The sequence below is a fragment of the Anoplophora glabripennis genome, unplaced genomic scaffold (genome assembly GCF_000390285.2).
Source record: "Anoplophora glabripennis isolate ALB-LARVAE unplaced genomic scaffold, Agla_2.0 scaffold167, whole genome shotgun sequence".
NCBI classification, from domain to species: domain Eukaryota; kingdom Metazoa; phylum Arthropoda; class Insecta; order Coleoptera; family Cerambycidae; genus Anoplophora; species Anoplophora glabripennis.
Window position 1 is genome coordinate 604,352 of NW_019416283.1, and position 24,635 is coordinate 628,986.

Below are 24,635 nucleotides of genomic sequence, written 5' to 3' on the forward strand. Positions count from 1 at the left end.
TGATACGTTGCACCATCCTCGCTCCAATTCATCCCTTAAAAAGTTATTAATTTTTTTCTTCACCCCAGGTACGACAATTTTGTTTGTTTACATATCCACCAATTTCAAAATGGGCTTCATCACTAAAGACGAGTTTCTTAAAAACATCATCTTTTCCTTTCACTGCTAGAGCCCAATTAACAAATGTATGACGTAATCCATAATCAGTTGGTAATAATTCTTGTGCTAACTATATTTTAAGTGAAGATCCTTCTGCAAAATTTTGAATGGAGTGGTTTGTTTAATGGTTGGTTCTGCAGTGACTATCACTGACAACTGCAATATTTTCTTGTGAACGACTACTATGAATCTAAATTTTACTGCTTTAATTTTGAATTCAACAAGTTCCTTCAAATTTATTAACAATATTTCAAATGGCTTTGTGGACAATTTGTTTTTCCATATTTCTTCCAACTTCTACATAATTTCACCAAATTTAAAATAATCTTTAACAATAAAGATGCGTTGTTCAACTCTCCATATTTATTAACAGCCATGTTTCTACATGATAGCAGTCAAAAAACCAAAACCATTCTAGTATAAAAAACACAAATGGCGACAAAAAAGTTAACCTCAAAATTGAATACCTTTTACCCTTTTAAAATTAAGTAATAATTAAATAAATAAATGAAATATACCGACGTATCGTTATAGACTTCATCATCTTCAAAACTAAAGAAAGTTCATTTTCAATTTTTTATTAGACCGTACCCACCTGATTTGCTTTTTAATAACTATCCTTTCTAGTTTTTCTGTTACTGATAATTTTCGTTTTAATTGCTATGTCAAATTCAAAAAGTGAGTCCCTTGTCACGTGTCAAGGTCAATGCTATAAGTATCCAATTATATATTTTTTCTCGCTTATAAGCAAAAAAATATACTTACCACAATAATTGAAGATTGAAAGTAGTTTTTTCTGTAAGAAAACTATCATTAAAATTTGGTATTATTAGCTGGAATTGGTTTAGTATGAATAAGCGCAGAAATGAAAAAATAATTCGGTAAAGTTGCTTTTTAGATGGTACTTACAATTAGAGATATGTATCGAGGTAGGTTTTAGGTCATATATATTAGTAAAATTTGTAACAAGTGAATTTGGCGCAGTGAATCTGTGATGGGGAAACAGTTTTAACTTTGAACGTTCTCAAATATAAAGATTTTAATATTATACAGTGCGATTTGTAAATGAAGCGGATAGGCATGCACTAAGTTGCTTCGTTAGCCGCTAGATGGAGGTAAAAAAAAATTATTATTTTTCGCAAAATAACACTGAAACGCTTCATCTGATTTAAACGAAATTTGGCATGCTAATATTTGTGTATAATGTCGTTTTTTGATATAATAATGGAATTGAATCTGCAGAAAAACACATCGCCCTAAGCCAACTGAGTATTGTTTTTATCAAAACCATATCATAGAGTACATAAACTATTAAATGAATATCCTTTTACGAGAATTATTTGATTTATTTTATTGTTTAGTTATGTAATAAGACTAGCAAACTGCACTTTTTTGATAAAAGTTTACTACTAATAAGGAATTCAGTGGCATAGATACCTTAGATCTGTTTTACCCTGCAACCTTTGTGTCGGTGAAAATAATTTGAATTGTATACTATATTCTGAATTCATAGATTATTTGTTTGTTACGTTGCCATTGTTGCCATTTTTGAGTTATAAATCTACAAATGCAATAATGAGATGCAGTATCAACATAACAATTATAAATAATAAGCCAATAATGTTCTGTTTTCGGACTACTGTAACAATTTACTGCGGCGAGGGCGTACCTTGAAATTTTCCGCCAATGTCTTTCTACCTTGGGCGTCGATTGCAGTTAATTCCAAGACAGTGACACGGGGGTCTTCTTGGAAGATTATCTCAGCAAATATTGTACGGACTGTATCTAGTCCTGTTCTACAGATATATTTTTTAAATAATTTATTGAAAATTACCATTAGAAGCATCAGAATTTCTATATTTTTTGGAAATCTCCAATGATTTTACAAAAAACATCTTCCATTTTATTCCAAGGACTAGCCTTTTCGGAGTTATCATTTTTCAAATTTTAAAATGAGATTTTTTTGTTATAGTTTTAATTATTACGTAATATATCAAAAGTGTTGCATAATAGTATTGCAAAATACGTATTTCATAATGTTTTGTTTCGAATTTAAAAATTTACTCGTTTCTTTGAGGCATATTGGGGTTGTATTTACATAATAATAATAATAATAGGAGATCAGAAAAAAATAAATATCATTTCGAAATATTCAAAATCAGCACCCCAATCTCTTTTTTATCCTGCGAATGTTTTCTCGGTGTACATGAAATAACATTCCAGGAATGACTGACTACAGTTTTATTCTCAGTTCTTCTGTAGTATTTCCGGATGTTGATTAAAAGAGGTTTTTTGTGAATGATGCCACAGAAATAAATTTAATAGGTTTAGGTCGGGCGATCTGGTCGTCCACAAATCAGGTCCATCTCGATTTAACTATCGATACCAGAAGATTTCTGGTATCGAAGAACATTGTTTGACTTCATTTGATAAGATCTTTTTGAAAAAAAAAAAACTGAATTAGCTTAATACCTTTACAATAAAGTATAAAGCGGTAATTTAAAGTTAGAATCGAAACGTAAATCTCCAGTTTTAGTGTTATTTTGACACCTCGTATCTAGTAGTATAGTCTTTCTGATGTCAATTGAAGAACCAAGACGTTGGCAGTATGTACCAGGTTCGGTCGCTGACGCAGCAACACGGCATTGAAATATTTGAAAAACTCGTTCTCATACTTATTTAGCCACACCCATATACAATTCTGGTCGCCCAGTTGAAGAATGAGCGCGTGGGCAAACGCGGCACAAACACAGCCGCGCTGGGTGCCCTGGCCATAAATTCAGTTGTCGGCACATGGCCTAGCAGTGCAGTGCAGCAATGCGGAATTTGGCGTGATTCAGGTAATTTTAATTTATTATAGGCACCTTCTATTATTCATTTGTATTACAATTGCGATAGGGAGAAATAAGAGGGATATTTTGTTTACTAATATTATTGCAACATGGCATTTTGGAGACCTTTTGAAACGGAACAAAATGAAATTTACCAGCAATATAATAAAATTGTTTGAGGGCATAAAGAATTAAAATATGTTGTTGGTTAAATGAACATATAATAGAAATTTTCTGCACATTATATACAAATTATTATAATTTTTTACCTTTAGCAGAAAACTTCTTTAGGAACATGAAACTCATTAAATTTTATTGTTAGGCGTTTTTATACATGTTCAACTGACTTCGGAAAGACTATAATAAAACTATAAAATAATAAAAATGGTAAAAAAAATATAAAATTAAGACAATAATAATTTTTAAACAGAAAATAATGAACGTAGTTTTTTTTTAATCTCGCATCTCCGCCTTACAACTTAAAGGATTTTCCCGGCTTGTCAGCGTATTCGCAATCACCCTCGAGAATTACACCCCAAATTAAAAACCGTCTTTAAACCGCCCCCCGTCCCAATTAAACCGAGAACCCAACCCTAGTCAATCAAAATTCGTCCGGGGATAAATCCGATCGTAATCTCTAGTAATGCCGAGTCGGCAACTCTAATATGACAGCCCTTTTCCATTAATTTTTGCTCCGCTCAATCCGATTAGCTATCTGCGCGTCCCCGCGTTTTTTTCCCCATTTCGGTCGCGGCAAGCGGAACGACGTTGTTTTGTTTTTCCGCAACGCCTGCTCGGTGGACGATAATTGAAACGGAAACGGGCGTTAAGGTGCTTACAATTTCGTTATAGGGCTGATGTACTGATCGAAAGGAAAGGAAATGCGTTGTTCATGCGGAGTGTTTAGGAAATAGTATAATAACGAATTTTCTTTATTGTATTATTTATTATTATCTACCACTGTGACGTCAGACGTTCAGTGATTTGGCCTTGTGTGTCGGTGAAGGATCTATTTCGGGCAACTAAAATTAAACTTAATATACAGAATGTTTCAGAATTAATTGGTCGAAATATGTTAGCCTTATAGTACCTAAGTAGTAGAAATTTGATGACTTCACATCTTAAACGAACTTTATGAAAGTAATTTTATCAGTAATACGAATTACCTTTTTATTATCTCAGACAATAGAACTACTTTCTCGGCCGTCGCGATTTATGGTCCACAAAATTTTTATAAGGTTATAAATACGGTGCATAATAATAACGTGAATCAGTGTAGATGCATATAACGTCTACCTTATGAGGATGTCGCCGAGAAAGGAGTCCATCGTAAAAGAAATGTCGCACATAAACTTTAAATTTTATAAAGTTTTATAGCTCCGATCCTTTTGTCCAACTGGGTTAAGGTCTGAGCGTTGCTTTTGTTTGGTATCACTCGCATCTAAGTACGTAAAAAGTGCATAAAATCTTAGAACTGTTTACCATCAGCATACTATCATTTATTAGATTCAGTAATAATGCTACGGTTTTAAAAAATTCTGTAGGAACTTTCACTTATTGTTAGTCTAATTCACTTGCCTATATGAAATTGTGTGTATACAATGTTTAAGAATTAGTTCTTACTACTTTTAGTGAAAAGTTTCCCAAATAAGGAGGAAGCTAGTAAAGAAAATTAAGGAAATGTACATGATGTATTCTAATAAAACAGCATTTCTAAATAGTAGTTTTATTGAAAATAGTTTTAATAAATGCAAATAACGCAAACCTGTAAATTTAAATTACCGTTTTTTCCCAAAATTTTGTCTCAGTAGTTTTTCAAGAATTGGTGATTGTGACATATTTTTTATTGTTCCTTAACGTATCACATTTACTTGTACACTCACGTAATATTTTTGAATGCGTGCGTTTCCCGCACTCTTAGGTATAAACTTTTTTATTGATTTGTTTTTTTTTGAGAAAAAGTTATGCTTATCTTCGGAAGCCGTGGACAGTCTTTAAATATGTAATAAAACATACAGGGCGTCTAAAAAATGTGAAATTTATCCTAAGAAAAGTGCCTGTAATTTTTGTTTTCGTTGAAAACTTTATTTAACAAAGTTATTCGAGAACTCAAGACATGCTTAAATACAGGGTTTAGTCAAAAGAACAATAACATTTTGCAAATAAAAAGACGCCGCAATTTTTAGCTATCTTACGTACCATATAATTACCATGGATATTTCTTTATCAATGTCAATGTCAACATTCAGGGTGTCTTAAGTATGGAGTGTGCTATATGTTATCAACTTAAAAATATATGCTCTTTCCAAAAATGCAATAATGTACAGGGGGTTCCATTTAAAATAAGAAAGTTAGTATCCGGTATAACCGGAAGTACGATGACCTTGAAAATATTTTAGCTTGGTAGGCTCCAAGGTCCGTATCACACCATCACAATTTAAAAAAAATAATTCGAGTGGTTTCTCAGATATCCATCGATGGAGCTCGTGGTGGGACACGGAAGGAAAATTTCAAATTTCGAATTTTTTTGGCCGCCCTGTATGTTCTATTACATATTTGATTTACAGTCCATGGCTTCCCAAGATAAGCAAAACTTTTTATCAAGAATAACTTTTTCTCGAAAAATCAACAATAAAAAAGTTTGCAAGAGCGCGGTATACACACTGTATATTTTCACAACCCCAAAACTTTTTTGCATGTAAATAATTATTCTGGAAAGTAAATATTTTTAAAATGTTTAGCAACTGTACTGACAACAAAAATTTCGTCCTCTTCGTTTCAATTTTATTATAAAAAGTAAAAATCGCTTCTTTTTTTGTTTAACTGTAACTTTGTTTTGTAGAACAAAAGATAATTTTTGAATCACTGTAATGTAATTTTTATTTTTTTTCACCGGTAACTTTTTGTAACCAACATTCTTAAAAACGGGCATGCGCGCGAAACATCCGACCAGCAGCGGCCCCTCAAAGCGCTCTCGGTTTCGTCACGCGATAATTAATGAGCCGATTCCCGTATCTCTTGGCAGAGATAATCGAGATATCCGTGTCCGATCAAAGGGGATCGACTGCGGGATCGAACTCGTAGTCCTTTTTGATTGCCGACAACGTCAACGAAGTGAGATCACCTTCTAACTTTAGACCTGGCTAATGGAGCGGGCGGCTAGATCAATGACGTTAATTTGTCAATAGGAACTAATTCGGTGGCAGCCGGGAGGATAACGAATTGTTGCAGGCAGAGGGCGTAGCTTTTGCCGAAAAGAGACAAATGCGGAGATCGGAAGTTTCGGATTAGATTTGAGTTAAAATTTTTTGTTAAAACTAGATTTTTTTTGAGGTGGATCAAGAAATTATTTATTTTAATGTGCAAAGTATAAAGCTACTTCAAATCACGTGTACATTTCCTAGAAGTATTTAGCCAACAGCAACGTAACAACTTCTCTGCGGGCTAAAGCCCTGCACGGTATTAAATTAGACGCCTTTACCAGTAAAGTAAAATTACTACAGTTAATATCGAAATTGTATATTTAAAATAAAGAATTTCTGTGCATTTCAGATACGTGAAGTGTTTTTTTCCTGAAATATTGCCAATTTGCTGTTAAGTTTTGAATTACTCTCACAATAGACTGTGGCAAACATCATGCTAATACCAACTAGAAAAGTATATAATAGAATATTCGGGATATACAGAGTATTACAAAAAAGTCAAGTGAACCACACGTTTTAATAAAATTTCTGTCCTTTTTCCACTAGGCACCTCTTTTTCAAGATAAGGGCGTCAATGTCAACATTTATACAGGGTGTAAGAAGTTTGACTGCCATTATTTCAGCATGAAATAGAGTAATCATAAACGAACAAAAAAGTTGTATATTACAGGGGCGTAAGATTAACAATTTTCAAAATACAGCGAGTATTAATATTGGGGAGTTTCATCACAACGTGATAACAGCGCTTAACTTGCTGATGCACACCCCACGTGTACACGCGGCAAACTTGTCCTACGGAAAAAATGTAAACAGCTATTATTGTAAAACATTTAGTAAATTTCAAGACAATTTTTTTCCAGTTTTTATATAAATATAATAAAATGTTTCGATTTTGTAGTACGAAGATAGTGTTGTGCTTAAATTTTAGCTCGAATTTTAGTAATTATGAATCTCTTAAAACAGGAACTTAACTTTAAATCAAATTATGTATTTGAATAATATGTAAAGTACCCAAAGATTCATGTCGTCCAAATAATTATACGTATTAAAAATAATTTAGGTACTTGCCAAAAAGCAAAATTCAGTAATTATTTTTAAATGCACAAGTACAAAACGAACTACAACATATGCTCAAAATGTCCACCACCATTTTCGATGCACGTACGACCCCTTCGAATCCAATTTTCGCGCATTCGCTGGAAAACACCTCAAGAAAAGGAAATAGTGGTACGCAAAAAACACTCCGACACGGTCGAATCCAGATACCATCTGAATTGCGTGTTGGTGGTTGCTGGACACCTTAGTATCTCGTGTTAATAAACCGAATTAAGCATAAAGAAAGTCAAAAAAGTGATAAACATTGTCAATATTCCTTAATCGAACTTTTGTTGGTTATTTTGATAATTTTTTTCTCGGAAATGGTTGAGTTTAGGACCCATGTCATATAATGTTTTTTTGTTTATTTTAATGTATTCTATCGTCTGTTAAAATTAAGGTAGTCAAATTTCTAACACCCCGTATAAAGATTTTTATTCATTTGTTTTTTAAGATATCCAGATAAAATTTTGCACACAATTTTATTTTATGCCGTCACATTTTTGTGATTAACTAATGATATTGTGGAGAAACAACTACTAACTATTCTGCGGACTAGTACCCCCGTCCACAATTGAATTTCACATTGTCACAATCAGTGGTTTTCGTTACACCAAATGCTCATTATCAATTATTGGCAGACATTAAAAGATTTTTCAGCTCTCATAGTTAAGATATTCTGTTTATTTATTCTTTCATAAACAGGGTGTCCCAAAAAATATTCCACAGCGGCCGGTCATAAACGGGCTGGAAAATCCACATGGTCCATCTGCCTTTACATGAGAGCGACAAAGTAAAGTAAAGAAATCCGTGCGATAGACAAGGATGGTTATAGTGAAGACGTTCTGAATCTGAATAGTCACCGCCCGTTTCGGGTAAGAAGTGGGAGTGACTATTCAGATTATGAAACGTATTCACTATAGCCATCCTTGTCTATCGCACGGATTTCTATGACTTACTTTATAGCTCTCACGTAACGGCCGATGTACCATGGGGACTTTCCGAACCTGTATAGTACAGCCAAAAATAAGTCGAAAGTCGTATAGTCGTCTACATACGTAGTTAGTATTTCTTTTATTTTATTAACAATATATTTTATTTTAAAAACCAATTGGGTAATAAGCGATTTGTTTTTATACTTGGAAACTTTTGTACATTTTCTTATATCATCAAAAAGTATTTAGCTTTATCCAACTAGTCATATTTGTAATTCAACCGTAACGAGTTAATTTTACAAATGAAAAGCTTATCCTTCACGGGAGATATATGATCGTTATTGTTTGGATTAAAGTAATGCCGGTAGAATAATTGGTAATAAACATAAGTGAAGTATTAATTAAAGTGGATAGGAAAAAATCATTTAATTAAAATTGGATTAAAGGAAATTAATTTCACATACGTTTTTTTTTGCAGTCCTTACACAAAAACGACAATAAAAGGAATTAATCCATTGTTTTGCAATCTGTGATCATTAAAACTATAAATCTTGACCTATTTCTTTTGTTTTTTATTTGTAATAATAGATCAACCTTTTCCTTCATTCAATACATTTTTTATTATAAGAAAAAAAAGGCCGTAAATAAATTGCAATAAAATGGAATAAAGAAAATATTCAGGTTAAAAGTATTTCAGTAAATAATTATTTAGATCATTCGAAGAAGAATAGTTCGTATGAATCTATGTCCTCAGTGGTTTAATTTTCGCGATACAGGGTGTTGCAAGTTCTTGAATATCTCTAAAGATGTTTGTTGTATAGTGGTGAAATATGAGTTAGCGATTTAACTACGTGACGCGTAAGAATTCATTGAATTTTAGAACAAAAAAATTTTTTCTATTTTATTTAGAAAGTGGAATATTTCTGTTACTTTTTTTATTTGAAAATTAGTTTACTGTTTTACCGTTTATTTACCGTGTTATAAAATCATTGCTGGCAATGTAAATGAAGAAACTTGGCACAAAGCATGCACTGCTCTATTTGTAAATAACTTTTACATATTTTAGACTATCTGCAAACTGTGATCACGAAGTGATTCGCTTAGAAAAGTTTGAATATGATTTAGTTACATGCATAGGTAGCATACTACTACGGTGCACTTCTGTGAATACAAATCTTTCTTATAAGACAAGGGTTTAAAGCGATTGCATTTATGAAAGTATAATACGATTTGATATATGTAGTATTATACTGTGATACGATGTTACTGCAGCTAAAGTATTCTAAAAAATATACTGAAATTATTGAAATGTTGATTTTAAAATGAAAAATGATATTAAAAATGTCATAATTTATCTAAATGCATAAGATTTTTATATGCGCCGTGATGCAAAGTATAAATACGAGTATAAATATTTCATTGTTTATATGCTGCTGTATTTTTGACTTCTTGTATTGAAAATTTCTCGTACCCACTTTATAAATGAAAAAGTATTTCAAAAACGTACTTTATTTGAAACTTTTCCACTTTATTTTATTATTCCAGATTGAATTAGACAAATAAACAGAAGTTGAATGTAATCCATTTCTAATAACTAATTTGTGTATCGAAAATTTAAATTTCTCGCCACCTATTATTCATGCTCTATTGCGCTGTTGCCGTTACTTCTTCGCGTTTATTACTTGGCGGACGACTATGTCAAATATTTAAATTTTTGGTATTAAAAACAAAAATAAACCGATAAATAATTCGTGAATTTTATTAAATAATTCACAGAATTTGATTTCGCATTGCAAAAAAAAATATATATAGTCTAGACTATCTGTTTTGGTTTGGGTGAATCGTATGCCCACGGAGATTTTTGTCTTTTTTGATTTCAAATATCACTAGAAATGAACGTTTTTCTATGCGCATAAAAAAACGTGGGCTTAACTTTTGAAGGCACAATATGTTAAAAAAATTCGAAAAATTTAATATTTTTCTTCGTATTTAATTACATATCTTTTCAAGAGTTGATTTTAGGGGAAAATGGAAGAGGACAGAAATGTTTGTAATTAAATGGGGTTAAAAAACTTTACTTTTTAGGGAATTTTTTTGGGGTCTTTAAATTGGGTATAGCACCTGCATACTTGGCTCAAGAAAACTTCCCTGTTATGAAGAATCATTACACCAAATTTTATCAAAATCGGTTCGATAGATTTTGCATAACAATTTTGCAATCCAGATTTTGAAAAAAAATTGCAAATTTTCAAAATTTTACACTGCAAAAACCAAGGCCCTTAGATACTTGACCTATTTTTAAATAAAAAAAATTTTGATTTGGTTGAATATTCACAAAGTTATTCTAATTGTTTATAAGTACAAAAATTCGACCAATGTTTAATCAAACGCCAGAGCTCTCCTAATTGACGGATTCGAATTTTTCGAAAAGCGTTTGAAAGCTTGAGAGTCCTTCTATATGTGATTAAATTTTCATCTAAGGGCCTTGGTTTTTGCTGTGTAAAATTTTGAAAATTTGCAATTTTTTTTTCAAAATTTGGATTGCAAAATTATTATGCGATATCTATTAAACCGATTTTGATAAAATTTGGTAACATGAAGTTTTCTTGAGCCAAGTATGAAGGTCCTATACCCAATTTAAAGACCCCAAAAAAAGTCCTAAAAAGTTATGTTTTTAACCTCATTTTTTGTCGATTTTTTCGATTTTTACCATAATCATGATTCATTCGATTTGTAACTAGTCATATTTTGTAAAAAATTTAATTACAAACATTTTTTTCCTCTTCCATTTTCGCCAAAAATCAACTCTTGAAAAGATACATAATTAAATAGGAAGAAAAATATGACATATTGTGCCGCCAAAAGTTAAGTCCACGTTTTTTTTAAGCGCATAGAAAAATTTTCATTTCTAGTGACATTTGAAAACCAAAAAGCCAAAAATCCATGAATATATGATTCACCTAAATATGGACTTTTTGAAACAGATACTGTCTGGACTAATATTGGAATAATACGAAATTGACTCGCATTTTTTCGTAGAACTCGATCGTTCTTAGAAAAAAATTTTTACACCTACGATTTTTTTTAGATTTTTGCTGGTCACACTGTATTTAAAATTGCATTTCTAAGACTGCTATGGACCTCCATAACCATATACTTTTTACATTCCTCGCTTTTTCCATTGTACTTTTCATGTTATATATTATTAATAGCGAGCACTTTTTTTATACAGGTTGTTTCTAAAATAGGGTTCCAAACTTCTGCTGCATTTATAACTTATTAAAATAAGCCAAAAAGTTCCTATTAACATGTGCCCTAAAACGCACTCTTAGGAAGTTATATGCCCTTAAAAGGGCTCAAACAAAACTGTTTTTTTTCTGTTATTGACAAAACGGTCTCAAATAAATAGAAAAATATTTATGGGTCTTATATAACTTTTTAGTTAAATAACATGGGCTACTCCGTTTTTCGACATGCAAGTCATATGCGTCCCATTTAGGTTGATGAAGGGGGTTTTCGGCCCGTAATTTTTTTTATTTCAATTTTTTTACAATTTTCTCTACAGATTTATAAAATCTTAATAATTTTACGTAAAAAATATTATCTTTGTCCAAATCGATATTTCCAATGGTTTTCGAGTAAATTGANTACAGACGCCTCGCTTCTGATGCATTTCCAGCCGCACGGCCGTACATAAAGTGCATATCTGCCATTTCCGTGTTTGAATATGACTCCATTTTATGAGTTGCAATAATGTTGTATACTTAAATTTTCCACTCACCACTTTTACTAATTAAACACTGCAAAGCTCAATTGACAGTTTATCAATAACTTAAATTGTTAAGCGTTGTGGCAACGTCAGTCTTTTATTTGCCATGGTAAACAGATTTTTGTAATTTTTGGCCTAATAACTTAAAGAGCAGAGTAATTTTCAAACTCAATTTACTCGAAAACCATTGGAAATATCGATTTGGACAAAGACAATATTTTTTACGTAAAATTGTTAAGATTTTATAAATCTGTAGAGAAAATTGTAAAAAAATTGAAATAAAAAAAATTACGGGCCGAAAACCCCCTTCACCAACCTGAATGGGACGCATATGATTTGCATGTCGAAAAACGGAGTAGCCCACGTTATTTAACGTAAAAAGTTATGCAAGACCCATAAATACAGAAAAAAACAGTTTTGTTTGAGCCCTTTTAAGGGCATATAACTTCCTAAGGGTGCGATTTAGGGCACATGTTAATACGTACTTTTTGGCTTATTTTAATGAGTTATAAACGCAGCAGAATTTTGGAACCCTATTTTAGAAACACCCTGTATAGTCCTAATTTTTATAGCCTCATTTTATTTGATTAACGACGTTCTTTCTTTGTCCGCAGATTGGAACCGTCAAGACATCTCCACCACCACCACCACCACCCACATATCCCCCACGTGCGCCTCGGCCGTCGCCGAGGAGGGTGCCGGCGACTGCCTCGCCATCACCATCGCCGCCTTGTCCCGGCGCATCGAGTCGGAGCTGCGGTCCGCCAAGCGCTCACACCTGGCCTGCGGCGAGGTGCTGCTGCCGTGCGGCCTCCTCCAAAGGATCGCGGCTGACATCGTCTCCATGGCCGAGTCGGAGCCGTGCGGCCTGCGGGGCTGCAAGCTGTACCTGCTCTTCGAGACGACGGAGCACTGCATCAGGGTGGGGACGGTGCAGTGCGACGTCGCCACGGCGCCCACCTTCGAGTTGTACCTTACGCTGAAGCAGAGCTCCACCGGGTGGCAGTTCTTGCCGCAGTTCATCAGGTGAGTTCGCGGCTTCCGGTGGGGTGATTTAGATAACTTTTTTTTCTAAGAAGCGATCAGTGAAGTCATTAATTTGTAAAAGTAATAAGCGTGCACATTCCAAGTGAATGCGCGAAGGCCCAACATATCCGAACACTATGCGAAATGAACGGCACATTACAATTTCTATGCACAGAGTATACAGGGTGTATTTAAATGGAGGGACACAAATGTTACCAGAGATTCCTTGGGTGAAAATAAGTCGATAATAAAAAAGATACAGGGTGTCAAGGTGAAAAATAAAAAATGGTTTTTCCTTAATAATTTCTATAATTTTGGTCAGAAATGTTTCAAATTTTCCACAGAGAGATTTTTTAATGATGGGAAAAATAATATAATAATGATTTTTGAGTGTCAAATACGAGGCGCCCTCTGCTGGCAACGTTATGCATTAAATACGTAGTAACTTTTTTGCCAACCCCCGTATATAGCTTTTAGTAACAAAATATGAAATATTGGACTTTTTTTAACAGAAAAGGTATACTTGTTGAAAATGGCTAAAGCCAACCGTTCAGGAGATATTTTTAACTTAATAAATTAGTGTTACGGATTTATACCTCCACGAATACCAAGGTTCGAGTTGCTTAAATAAATTAAAAAATCGAGTAGATAAATGTCAGTTGATAATACTCGTAAATTGCAATTTTGAAGTATTAGTGTAAAGTGTTAATTGATTTTAGTAACTATTTACGTGCATCCTAGATATTAAATAGTTTTGGAATTGAATAAAATAACAAATTATGTATACTAATGACGAGTATGTCGATATGTTGCAAGTATTTTTTAAATGTTACAAGAACTGTGCTGCTGCTGTACGACTTCATCATGCTAGTTATCCCAATCGTCGTGTTCCTGCTAGAAAAACTTTTGCGTCGGTAAAAAAAAACTTCAACCTCCTCCTGAAGGTACTGGCAGAAGACATCTTATTCGCGATGTAGAACTTGAAGAAATTGTCCTTATCAATTTACAAGATCAGAATTCTGAAACTAGTACCAGAAAATTGGCGACACAGTATAACGTTTCACATACTACGATTTGGAAAATTGCAAATGATAATCTTTTATACCCCTACCATCTACCTGTGTATGAATTGACTGCTGCGGATTTACCTAACAAGATATATTTTTGTCAATGGTATATGAACATTTCAAGGGAAAACAGAAATATTTTATCCGGTATTTTGTTTGGTGATTAAGCGTCATTTTCACTCATGGTCTGACAAAAATCCTCACCAAGTTTGTACATCCAAATTTCAACATAATTTTAGTTTAAATGTATTGGCAACAATCGTAGAAGATTATCTTATTGGTCTGTTTATTCTTCCTCGGCATCTCGGCGGAGCTGGATATTTGAATATTTGAGATTTTTAAATGAGCAACTCCCAATATTGCTTGAAGATGTGCCACTAGCTATCCGTGAACACATGTGGTACGCACGTGACGGAACTCTTGTTCATAGTTGTTAGGCAATGGTTAGTAGCTGTTAGACAATGGTTAAATTTAAATTTTCCTGAGAGATCGATAGGTCGAGGGAACGATGCACCAGTCAAATGGCCTGTGCGATTACCGGATCTCACACCCATGGACTATTTTTATGGGGTCACTTAAAAATGTTGTTTATTCCAACCCTATTGATAGTGTGGAGAATTTTTGCAGCAGCTGAGGAAGTAAAGAATGACATACATATTTTTTCAAGAGTTCGCCGTAATTCTAATCGTAGAATTAGACTATCCTTGCAGGAAAATGGAAATGACTTCGAAAATATCCTTTAAAAATTTTTTTATTGCCAGCCAATTACATATTTCTCTTAAATTATCTAGGTATTGACTGTTAAGTAGTGACTCTTGGTTTTAGTTGTTTTGCTTGTTTTAGTTGTTTTCTTTAACTCAGAGTTTAAATAATTTCACATACACAAGAAAATGTGTTTTTTAATAAAGACACCGAAAAAACAATTAAATAGAAATTATGCAACAAGTGTATTCACACACGCTAAAATAATAGGTACGCAAAAATAGTAAAATAAAGTTAAAACAAGAAAAATAATGTCTCAGTTGATTTCTGCGCCCCCTTTTGGTCGAATTTTAAAATACAGAACACAACTAATAATTACTGTGAGGCAATGCGTTCTGAATTTATTAACAAAAGTGTCTGTTTATACCTTGGTATTCGTGGAGGTATAAATCCGTAACACTAATTTATTAAGTTAAAAATATCTCCTAAACGGTTGGCTTTAGTCATTTTCAATAAGTATACCTTTTTTGTTCAAAAAAGTCCAATATTTCATATTTTGTTACTAAAAGCTATATACGGGGGTTGGCAAAAAAGTTACTACGTATTTAATGCATAACGTTGCCAGCAGAGGGCGCCTCGTATTCGACACTCAAAAATCATTATTATATTATTTTTCCCATCATTAAAAAATCTCTCTGTTGAAAATTTGAAACATTTCTGACTGAAATTATAGAAATTATTAAGGAAAAACAATTTTTTATTTTTCACTTTGACACCCTGTATCTTTTTTATTATGCGACTTGGGATATAGGTATGTTAGGTTAAATCGACTTATTTTCACCCAAGGAATCTCTGGTATCATTTGTGCTCCTCCATTTAAATACACCCTGTATATTAGTTATTTACACCATAAATGAGGTAAGTATTATTTACTGGCAATACAGTCCGAGACTGGTAAATATACCATATATATATAATAACCTAGAAATTCTCAAGAAATATATCAAACTTAGATTGGAAATTAAAACTGAAATTTCCCACTTTTTTATGCGCTATCAAACAGGTAGATGTTACAACCAACCAGTCGGCAAGACTACCGTTTCTATGATTCCTAATAAGATTGCACAGTTTTTGAAACTAGAACATCCTGAAACATATACAGGCCATTCATTCCGAAGAACATCGGCAACGTTACTGGCTAGTCTAGGTATTCGGTTCCCATATTGATTTTTCGAACTACGTCAATCCGATATGTCGAACCGTTCGCGTTTGTCGGCGTTCCTCCTTAAATAAGTCACTGGAGCAATATTCGGCTTGACGGGCCGCCGGCCGACCTATTAATCAAAGCCCGTCTAATTGCGCCGTCTCGCTCTCCTCTCTCCCTGGATCCGGAATATTTCATCCCGTTGCGACCGGCCCGGCCGACCCCCGCCATCAATCCGGGGGAGGACAAAAACCGGGGCTGCGAATTTTTCCGGTCCTCCGACGCCGTTTTATTTGTCACCGGCAACTGTCATAAATAAAATCCGGAATTAACGGGGGGCGGCGCCGTACAAGGCCGGCTTGATTAAGAAAGTCCTCGGTGCGTGTTGGGGGCGGGGGAGCTCGTCCGTTTCCCGTTCAGGCTTTAGGGTTAGTTCGATGGAGACGGGGAGAAACTTTCCACGGGAAGAGATTTTCGCAACTCTGGAGACGTTGCCGAGGTGTAGAATTCGGTAGAGAGTTAAAATTTGAGCTGTTTGCTTTGGGAAGTATGTTAAAAATATACAGTGTTAATCTACAGGGTGTCTCAGTCTGAGACACCCTGTCTCAGTCTTAATCTATGTGACTTCGGGAGCAGATCACTACTTTGTCATATAAACTTATTTCGAAATCTCAACCGTTTTCCAGATACATAAATCGATAGATAAAAAAAAGTATTTGGATCAAATAAGCAGATAGTTTTAAATGGATTTATTTGCCGAAAATGTTATTTTATTCTATTCAAATGTATATACTTTCGTCAAACTATGTGAAAGATTTGCTGCAATCTATAATTTTTCTTAGAATTTATATTATTTGTAAATATATTAAAATCTTTTATAGTTTTGAAATTTATTATCTCGGACTTCAGCTACAATATCTCTTACAGTTCATCATAAACGCAAACATATTTGTTTCAAAACTATCAGTCCCTTAAAATATATATATATTTAAAATTTAGTATTAATGTAGGAATTATTCAAGACAAATGTAGCATATTATAATCAAACTTATGTTTTCTTGAAAGAAAATTGTAGCAGGTCATAGAATGGTGTAGGTCGAAAGTAGCACGATAGATGGAGCCATTTACGCTCTGTGTATACACATCTCCTTGTGAGTAATGACACTAAAGCAGCTGGATCGTTCTAACAACATAATGACGAGGATCATCAATAAGTACCAAACCGACCTATGTCTGGTTGGTTAAACATGCGAACGATCCTAGCTCTATTGTACTAATATGTTGTGAATTGGAAACAACATATTTTTTATTACTGAGAAATATTTATATCCAAATATATTCTTAAAATAATAATACAATCATTTGACCAAAACTAATCAATTTTGTATTAAACAAACGATGCATTAATATACAATTATACAATACAAAACATATTTCTATAAAACCTATGTATATCATAAAATTAAGAATAGAATTCGTTTAACCGTAAATATCAAATATTTATTTTAAATGCTGCCTATTTTTAAAGTAAGAAATTTATATTCCTGGGTAGAAATTTAAAGTATTTAAATAAATAAATAATTTTCTTGAAAAAAGAAAATATTTTCTTGGGCATCACTTCCGGTGTGCCAAACGAACACAGATGATAGAGAAAGTAATTTTGAGCAAAAAAGTAGGGAAAATAGAATTCTAGGTTCTTTATAATTTTTAATTTTCAGTAGAAGCATAAGAAGTTATAAAAACGGCTTTTTCTGGAAAACCGTTTCAGATATCGTAATGAAACAAGTATATATCTTTTTTATGAAGAAATGGCCAAGGATTTCGATTTGCGAAAAAGGAATTACGAATTTGACAAATAAAAAAAGTTACGGATTTTGAATCTTGGCTTGCCCCCCGTAGGTACGCCCCTGAAAACAATGTGTCAATTTGGTTTAGATAAAGTAATTCCTGGTAATAAATGGTACCTCTGTATAAAATTTTATTAATTTATTTCGAAGCATTTTCGAGATATTGTAATAAAATTGTGTTTTAATGGCCTCCTTTAAAGGGTCGTAGCACTCGTAGCGTCACGGTGGGGCGTATTAGGTAGGACACATGTCGATATGAACTTTTTTGCTCAAAATTACTTTCTCTAACATCTGTATTCGTTTGGCACACCGGAAATGAAACACCCTGTATATAAACGTGCGATACCTTAAAATCAAATTTTGTACATTTGAATCAAGATTTTTTTTTGCGTGTAGCTAAAAAAAATTCATTTACTGTAAATATCTTCTGAAATAATAGAGGTAATTGAACTAAATTTGGTGTACGTTATATTGGGTCAAGTTTCTATAAATATCAAAACTTTTGCAGAACAACTGTCGGATATATGGAAAATTCATTCGACTATTTAAAAAAAAATACTACGGTGTTGTGTAAAATAAAAATCGATTATATTTTCTGGAAAAGCATGCCAATGGAAAAAATGCTTCTTACATTTTATCGATATCTGTCTATGTTTTACGGCAAATTGGATTTCTCTATTTCACTTCAAATTAGCCAGATTTTGCGCGCTAATGGATTTTTTAAATTCCTGTTAAAAATATTTCGACTACTTAGTGTCAACTAATTTAAATAAAAAATAAAGTAGCATTTTTTGAATCAATAATATTATTTGATTATTACAATAACTTCAAGAGAATAATTAATTACCATTTTTTTTAACTTTCTCAATTATTTTTTACCGCCTGTATTTTTGCTTTAAATTTTATTTACTGCAGCGGTGTTATTCTCGCACAAAAATGTTTGAGACATGCTGTATAAAGTTGAAATAAGAAAATTTAGTTGCAAAGCTTACTTCAGCAAATATTTATTAGTAAGGACATCAGTATTTTATTCATTATTCTTTATTAAAAATGTACAGGGTGACCCACAACTGATGGTTGGCCGCGCCATTACAGGAGAACGTCAATTCTTGTTTTTTGATGGTAATACAATTTTTGTTCCTGGACTCTGAAAAAGCGAGCAATTTTACTTTCGCATGCGTGACTGGTTTATGTTGTGTTCAAGGTTATTTGAAGGTCAACTCTTCTTTTTTGGTGGTAATACAAATTCTGACTCCGGATTCGGAGAGAGCGATAAAGAGTGACCACAAAATCCGCCCGTTTTTGAGACTTTGACAGAGGTGACAGGAAATATCCTAAAAATATTCTAAAAATATCCAAAAACTCATGAAAAATAAAAAATGAGTATCACTTTCAGATGCTTTCACTTTAGAAAGTCGCCCTTATTTAGAGGTTGAAAAGACAAAAAGTGAACAAATTAAGAATCATCAACAGTTGTAAAACCCCAAATATTTCTATGTTGTTATCAAAATAATATTTTTTCACATTATCTACAATTTTTGTATATTTGGGGATGATTTTACCCCTTGAGAGGGATGATTGATGGGGGTAGGGGAGTATTTGTGTATAAATTATTCTAATGAATGTATTTCGAAACATTATTTTTTTCATGCATAATTATTTTATGTACTTTGAAGTCGATGGTTGAGCTTAAGGGTGGTTTTACCCTCATTTAGGGGTATTTTCCTTCGGATCTAGTGATTATGGGTTATTAACGGTTCAATTATCAGGTATTAAAGAAAAAGAAAAAAATTGTAACTTTTAATATATTTTTCTGCATTTTTAGGCGTTTAGGGCATGATTTCACCCCTTTAGGGATATTTTGGGTTGAATTTCAATCCGGACAAAACCGTATCAAATACGAAATTAGATGTTTTCACGTTCATAATATTATTTTGATAACAACATAGAGATATTTGGGGTTTTACAACTGTCGATGCTTCTTAATTTGTTCGTTTTTTTTTGTCTTTTGCAACCCCTAAATAAGGGTGATTTTCGAAAATCTGAAAGTGATCATCATTTTCATTTTTCATGACGAGTATTTGGATATTTTTAGAATATTTTTAGGATTTTCCCTGTCGCCTTTGTCAGTCTCAAAAACAGTCAGAAAAATGAATTTTTTTGCGGTCACTCTTTTACATTCGGAAACACGATTGATTTATTTTTTTTATTTTCAAGTTCATTTAAAGGTCAAGCCCCTTTTTCGAACTTCTCAGGTTGGTATCTCATCAGGATGGCTAGACATCCGGAAAATAACCTCTATAAAAGTTGTTTGGGTCATCAGGGTTATCTTGAATTTACCCTTCAAAATGTTATTTCACTAAGACAGATGTGATTAATGTGACCTACTCTGAGTATGACATTTACTGTCATCTCTTTCAATTTGAAATTTTAGAATCACCTCACATGCTTTTGTATTGTTCTCTTAACGAATAGTATCGATTGAGGAAGTTTAAAAATGTATAGGTATCAAGTATTAATTTTTTTTTATTTAGTAGATAACAAATTGCTAATGGCCATTCTCTGTTGTTCCAGAAATCTCACGCGTGGCGGCACCATAGTGGTGAGTCCTGCGTACACCATAAGCAAGAAAAAGCTCTACCGTTCCTATAGGGAGGAGTAAGGGGTAAGGGAAACGTTCATAAGACTGAAAAAAGCAGAAAAAAAACAAGAAAAATATGTTTCACAGGACATTTCATACATGTATTATTTCAGGATGAATTTCACCATTGTCTCTTTAACTTTAAACCGTACATATTAAACTCATAGTTAAACGTGATAGTATTTAGTGGTAGGGAAACCCTTTAGCGCACTAGATGAGCGGGCAGGCTGCCCTCCCGCCTTGGTTTAGTGTCCTATGAATTGTAACATTTTTAATTGTCAACAATACGACTGAGTAATTTCATTGTGGCAGACGCAACGAAATTTTAAGCCTCCCGGACGGGGCCCTCGCGCCGCGTTACGGGCCACAATCAGTCCGGCGGCGGACATCGGCCCGCGACGCGTACCGAAGGCCGCGCCGGGACCATCAGATATCGGGCGCCGGCGCGGGGGGACCTGAGGACCGAGTGAAATCGAGAGAGGCCTTGCCCCCCGCGTCGGTGTCCGTTATAGACGGAGAGCTAGTAACGTTTTTGCTTACGGTATTCCAACGGGCCTTATGTTTTGCAAAGAGATGCAGCCTGACCTGCTGTAAGTAGAATAAATAGAAGTTTGGCAGTCACCGATGGTGGTTTTAGCACCTTTAAGACTCCAATAGGGGATGAAAGATAGAGAGAAAACGAAAAGTCTGCATTTTTGGTACAATAATACTGATAATTTTGTATGGTAAATTAAGTTAAAGATACCAATAGATGACACTATTGAGAAAAAGTGCCGAATAAGCGTTGATTGTAGGGAAAATATTCATTATAACAAAAAATGAAAAATGCTGGACATACATTGAAGTTTATTATAAGTGCCAACAAAATTGTTTTTGAGTATGATGAAAAAACTTTTTTTTTTTTTTGACATCAGCACCAATACCTGACAAAACTGAAATAAACCAATGGATGACACAATGTGTTTGCCCAATAGGTGACACATTTTTATATAATCTAAAGCTCTCTAACAGGCAACGATTGTCCAAAAATGTAACTAAACTTATCTCCTCGTCTTAAAATTTTTGGATGAGGCACTCTGCCTATCACCTGGTCCACAGATATTGTTGAAATGTTCTGTTCATTTGCAACAAACTCTTTCTTTGCCTTGTCCGTAGATTTTAATCCCATGACTCTTAATATATGACTCTTTCTTTTCTTGTACCACATAATGATTTTGTCTGATTGCGTTTTCCACCCAAAAATTCACAGAGCAGAAAATCGCTCTTCATTGAAACTGGAAATCATTGTTTTTGTCATCGAATTCTTCACCCCATGGAGATGATTCACTACTATCAAATGATAGTGCTTTCTTCTTCTGCTTTTGTCACTTATTTCTTTCTTCTTCAATTTCTGTTCCTCAATAATTTTCTTCCTTTCTTGTGTCACTTTACGTTTTCGTGCTCTTTCCTCCTTTATCTTTGTTTGCTTTTCTGCTTTCTTTTGTTTTTCATATACTTTTTTTTTTTATAATAACTGATCATTGAGGTGATGTAATCACAGCAGAAAGTTTTTCTCTTTTCATTATTTTCAAAGTGGTTGGTCGGTTGTCAGTCCAGAATAATGGCTCTTTTTTTCTGTTTCGGCATCTGAAAACAGTACAAGTGTTCCAAAATAGCCGCTTGTCTGTACAATCCAATAGGTGTCACCTTAGAAACCCATAGATGACACCCTGTGTCATCCATTGGTTGCTGGTGTTTTATCAGGATGAAATTTCTGTGGGCAAACAAATTTAAAATATTTTACTTATACGCGAGTGATATCGTAATAAAATAATAAAATCCAATGCCTGACCCGTGATGTCATCTTACTCTTTTAGCTATATCAATAGCTGACACTAACGTTATCAAATTCATTATACAAGAATTTATTTAGAAATCAATTTCACTCAAAATATAAAAAAAAACATACTTTTAAACTTACCTTCTTACGATATTGTTAAGAATTCAAGTCCAAGTAGAATTTTACACTTTCAAAGAAACTATCAAATGACTGCAATAAAACATAAAATAAAAAGCGAGAAATGGTGCAGACAATTAACTATGAGGTTGAGCAGTGCTATCAACATTAGTATTTTTGCGGGAAATATGTTTTAGTTTAAAAATCAACAGTTTAAAATTAGGTGTCATCTATTGGAACGAGAAATGTGGGGTGTCATCTATTGGTGGTTTTACCATATTGTCAAAAATTGATTTTCCTCAATAAAACACTATGCTAATTAAGAAACTCGTAAATATGTAGCTAAAAAAACATTTTCTATGTAAGGATATACTTAATTTTTGTGCATTTAACACAAAAATTACTTTTTTCATAAAATGGAAAATGTTCTTCTAGGACGTTTCGTTAAAAAGATACAGGGTGTTAAACTTCAAAAATTATTTTGAATTTTTTTAAATAATTTAAAAACTAATAAATGAAATAATTTGAATTTTGACATGTATTTATGTAAACATTGTCCAAAATCTGAGGGCTTTTGCCTAAAATTTACATGCTCCAGTGGCGGAGATACAGGGTATCGGTGGCATATTTTTCTAAATAAAATAGTACGCCACTGCTTTACGGTAACAACCATGATATTTTCAGATTCGTTTTTCAATTTTCTACAAATTTCTACTGTTATGTTTTTCGAAAAAAGCCAGATTTTCGAGTAAAATTGTAATTTTAAAAAGCATTATATTCGAATATCGAAGTGTGTTCTCAGTTCGTTTTTTAAGTTTTACTCGAAAATCAGGCTTTTTTCGAAAAACACAAGAGTGTAGCAATTTGTAGAAAATTGAAAGCCGAATCCAAAAATAACATGGTCGTTATCGTAAAGCAGTGGCGTACTATTTTATTTAGAAAAATATGCCACCGATACCCTGTATCTAAGGCATGTAAATTTTAGGAAAAGCCCTCAGATTTTGGACAATGTTTACATAAATACATGTGCCCAATTCCAAATTATTTCACTTACTAGTTTTTAAATTATTTAAAAAAATTAAAAATATTTTTTAATGTTTAACACCTTTACCAAACTTTATATGAAAGACCCCTTAAAATTCACCAAAGAATACGAGGTTTAATTTTTAGTCACCATTTGTGAACCACCCTGTATTATGCTGCTGTAAAAAGCATTGTACAATTTTCAGCAGCATCTTGATCATTTGTCGCTAAAACCAAGGACAATATGCCGGATATACTTTTCTATTTACAGCAGGTAAGGCAATAAATATTTCTCTGCAAGACAGAACGCTCGCTGAAACACCGCGAGTAAAAACGTTGCCAGCCCTTAGTCTATTAGATACGGTGATACTAGAGTGATTTTTTTATACGTACCTGGGCATATAGGACTGAACTGCTGACGGTTGAAATCTGTGCTATCGACCAATTTTTTAGATTCCTCCCCCGGTGGGGGGTTCATTCCGACCAATGTTCTTTTTGTTTCGCTGCTGTTGAAGGGCATTTAATAAAAAAAAATTGTGATCCGAATTACCTGCGGCGGTCCTATAGCCGATGATCCCGGAAATTTATCGTATTCGGAGCACCGTGGTTGCCGAAGTTAGGTTTCTGGGGATTTCGATAAAATAAGAATGATCAAATGTACCGTTTGACATTTTTTTATAAGTATTAACTCTGTTGTGTCTCTCTCTTCCAAGTAAAGGCGCGAGAGAATGGATTTTTATGTTTTTTTGGGTACGTCAATACAGGGTGTTTAATTTCTCGCACAATTCGAGAAATGACGGTCTATTTCGAGTTATGTCAATGTTTAAATCTCAAAAATACAAGTTTTTGAGTTTGTTTGTGAACAAAACATCAAACAGATGTTTTCAATTGGGAATTACATTTAGATTATGTAGATGTTGTGTATATGTGTTTACATCACGTCAACGTAAGAAACATGTTTATATCAGAATAGGTCGCAGAACATTTCATTTTCGAGATAGTATTGAAATAAAAAAAAGAAATACGTTTATTTAAATACCTTCAACTGTTTGACTTAGATGGATAAAACTTGGGGTAATGACAGCTAATTATGGACAAAAATGTACTGAGTTCATATCCGAATCTGTCAATCAGTGGCAGAGATGTTGGGAGATAACCAACCGTCACTAAAAACCTTGGAATTTCGACGTCACTGAG

At 33.4% G+C, this 24,635-nt stretch overlaps 1 protein-coding gene across 1 annotated transcript in view; it reads left to right on the forward strand.

Annotated features, from left to right (window-relative positions):
* LOC108904870 (protein charybde) overlaps positions 1–22,823 on the forward strand; it is a 36,720-nt gene extending 13,897 nt beyond the window's left edge. Inside the window, exons 2-3 of the mRNA XM_018707569.1 lie at positions 12,607–13,018; positions 20,413–22,823. Coding sequence (XP_018563085.1) covers positions 12,607–13,018; positions 20,413–20,500 — 500 coding nt within the window. The 3' untranslated portion in view covers positions 20,501–22,823. The remainder of the gene's footprint in view (positions 1–12,606; positions 13,019–20,412) is intronic.
* The last annotated feature ends 1,812 nt before the right edge of the window (positions 22,824–24,635 follow it).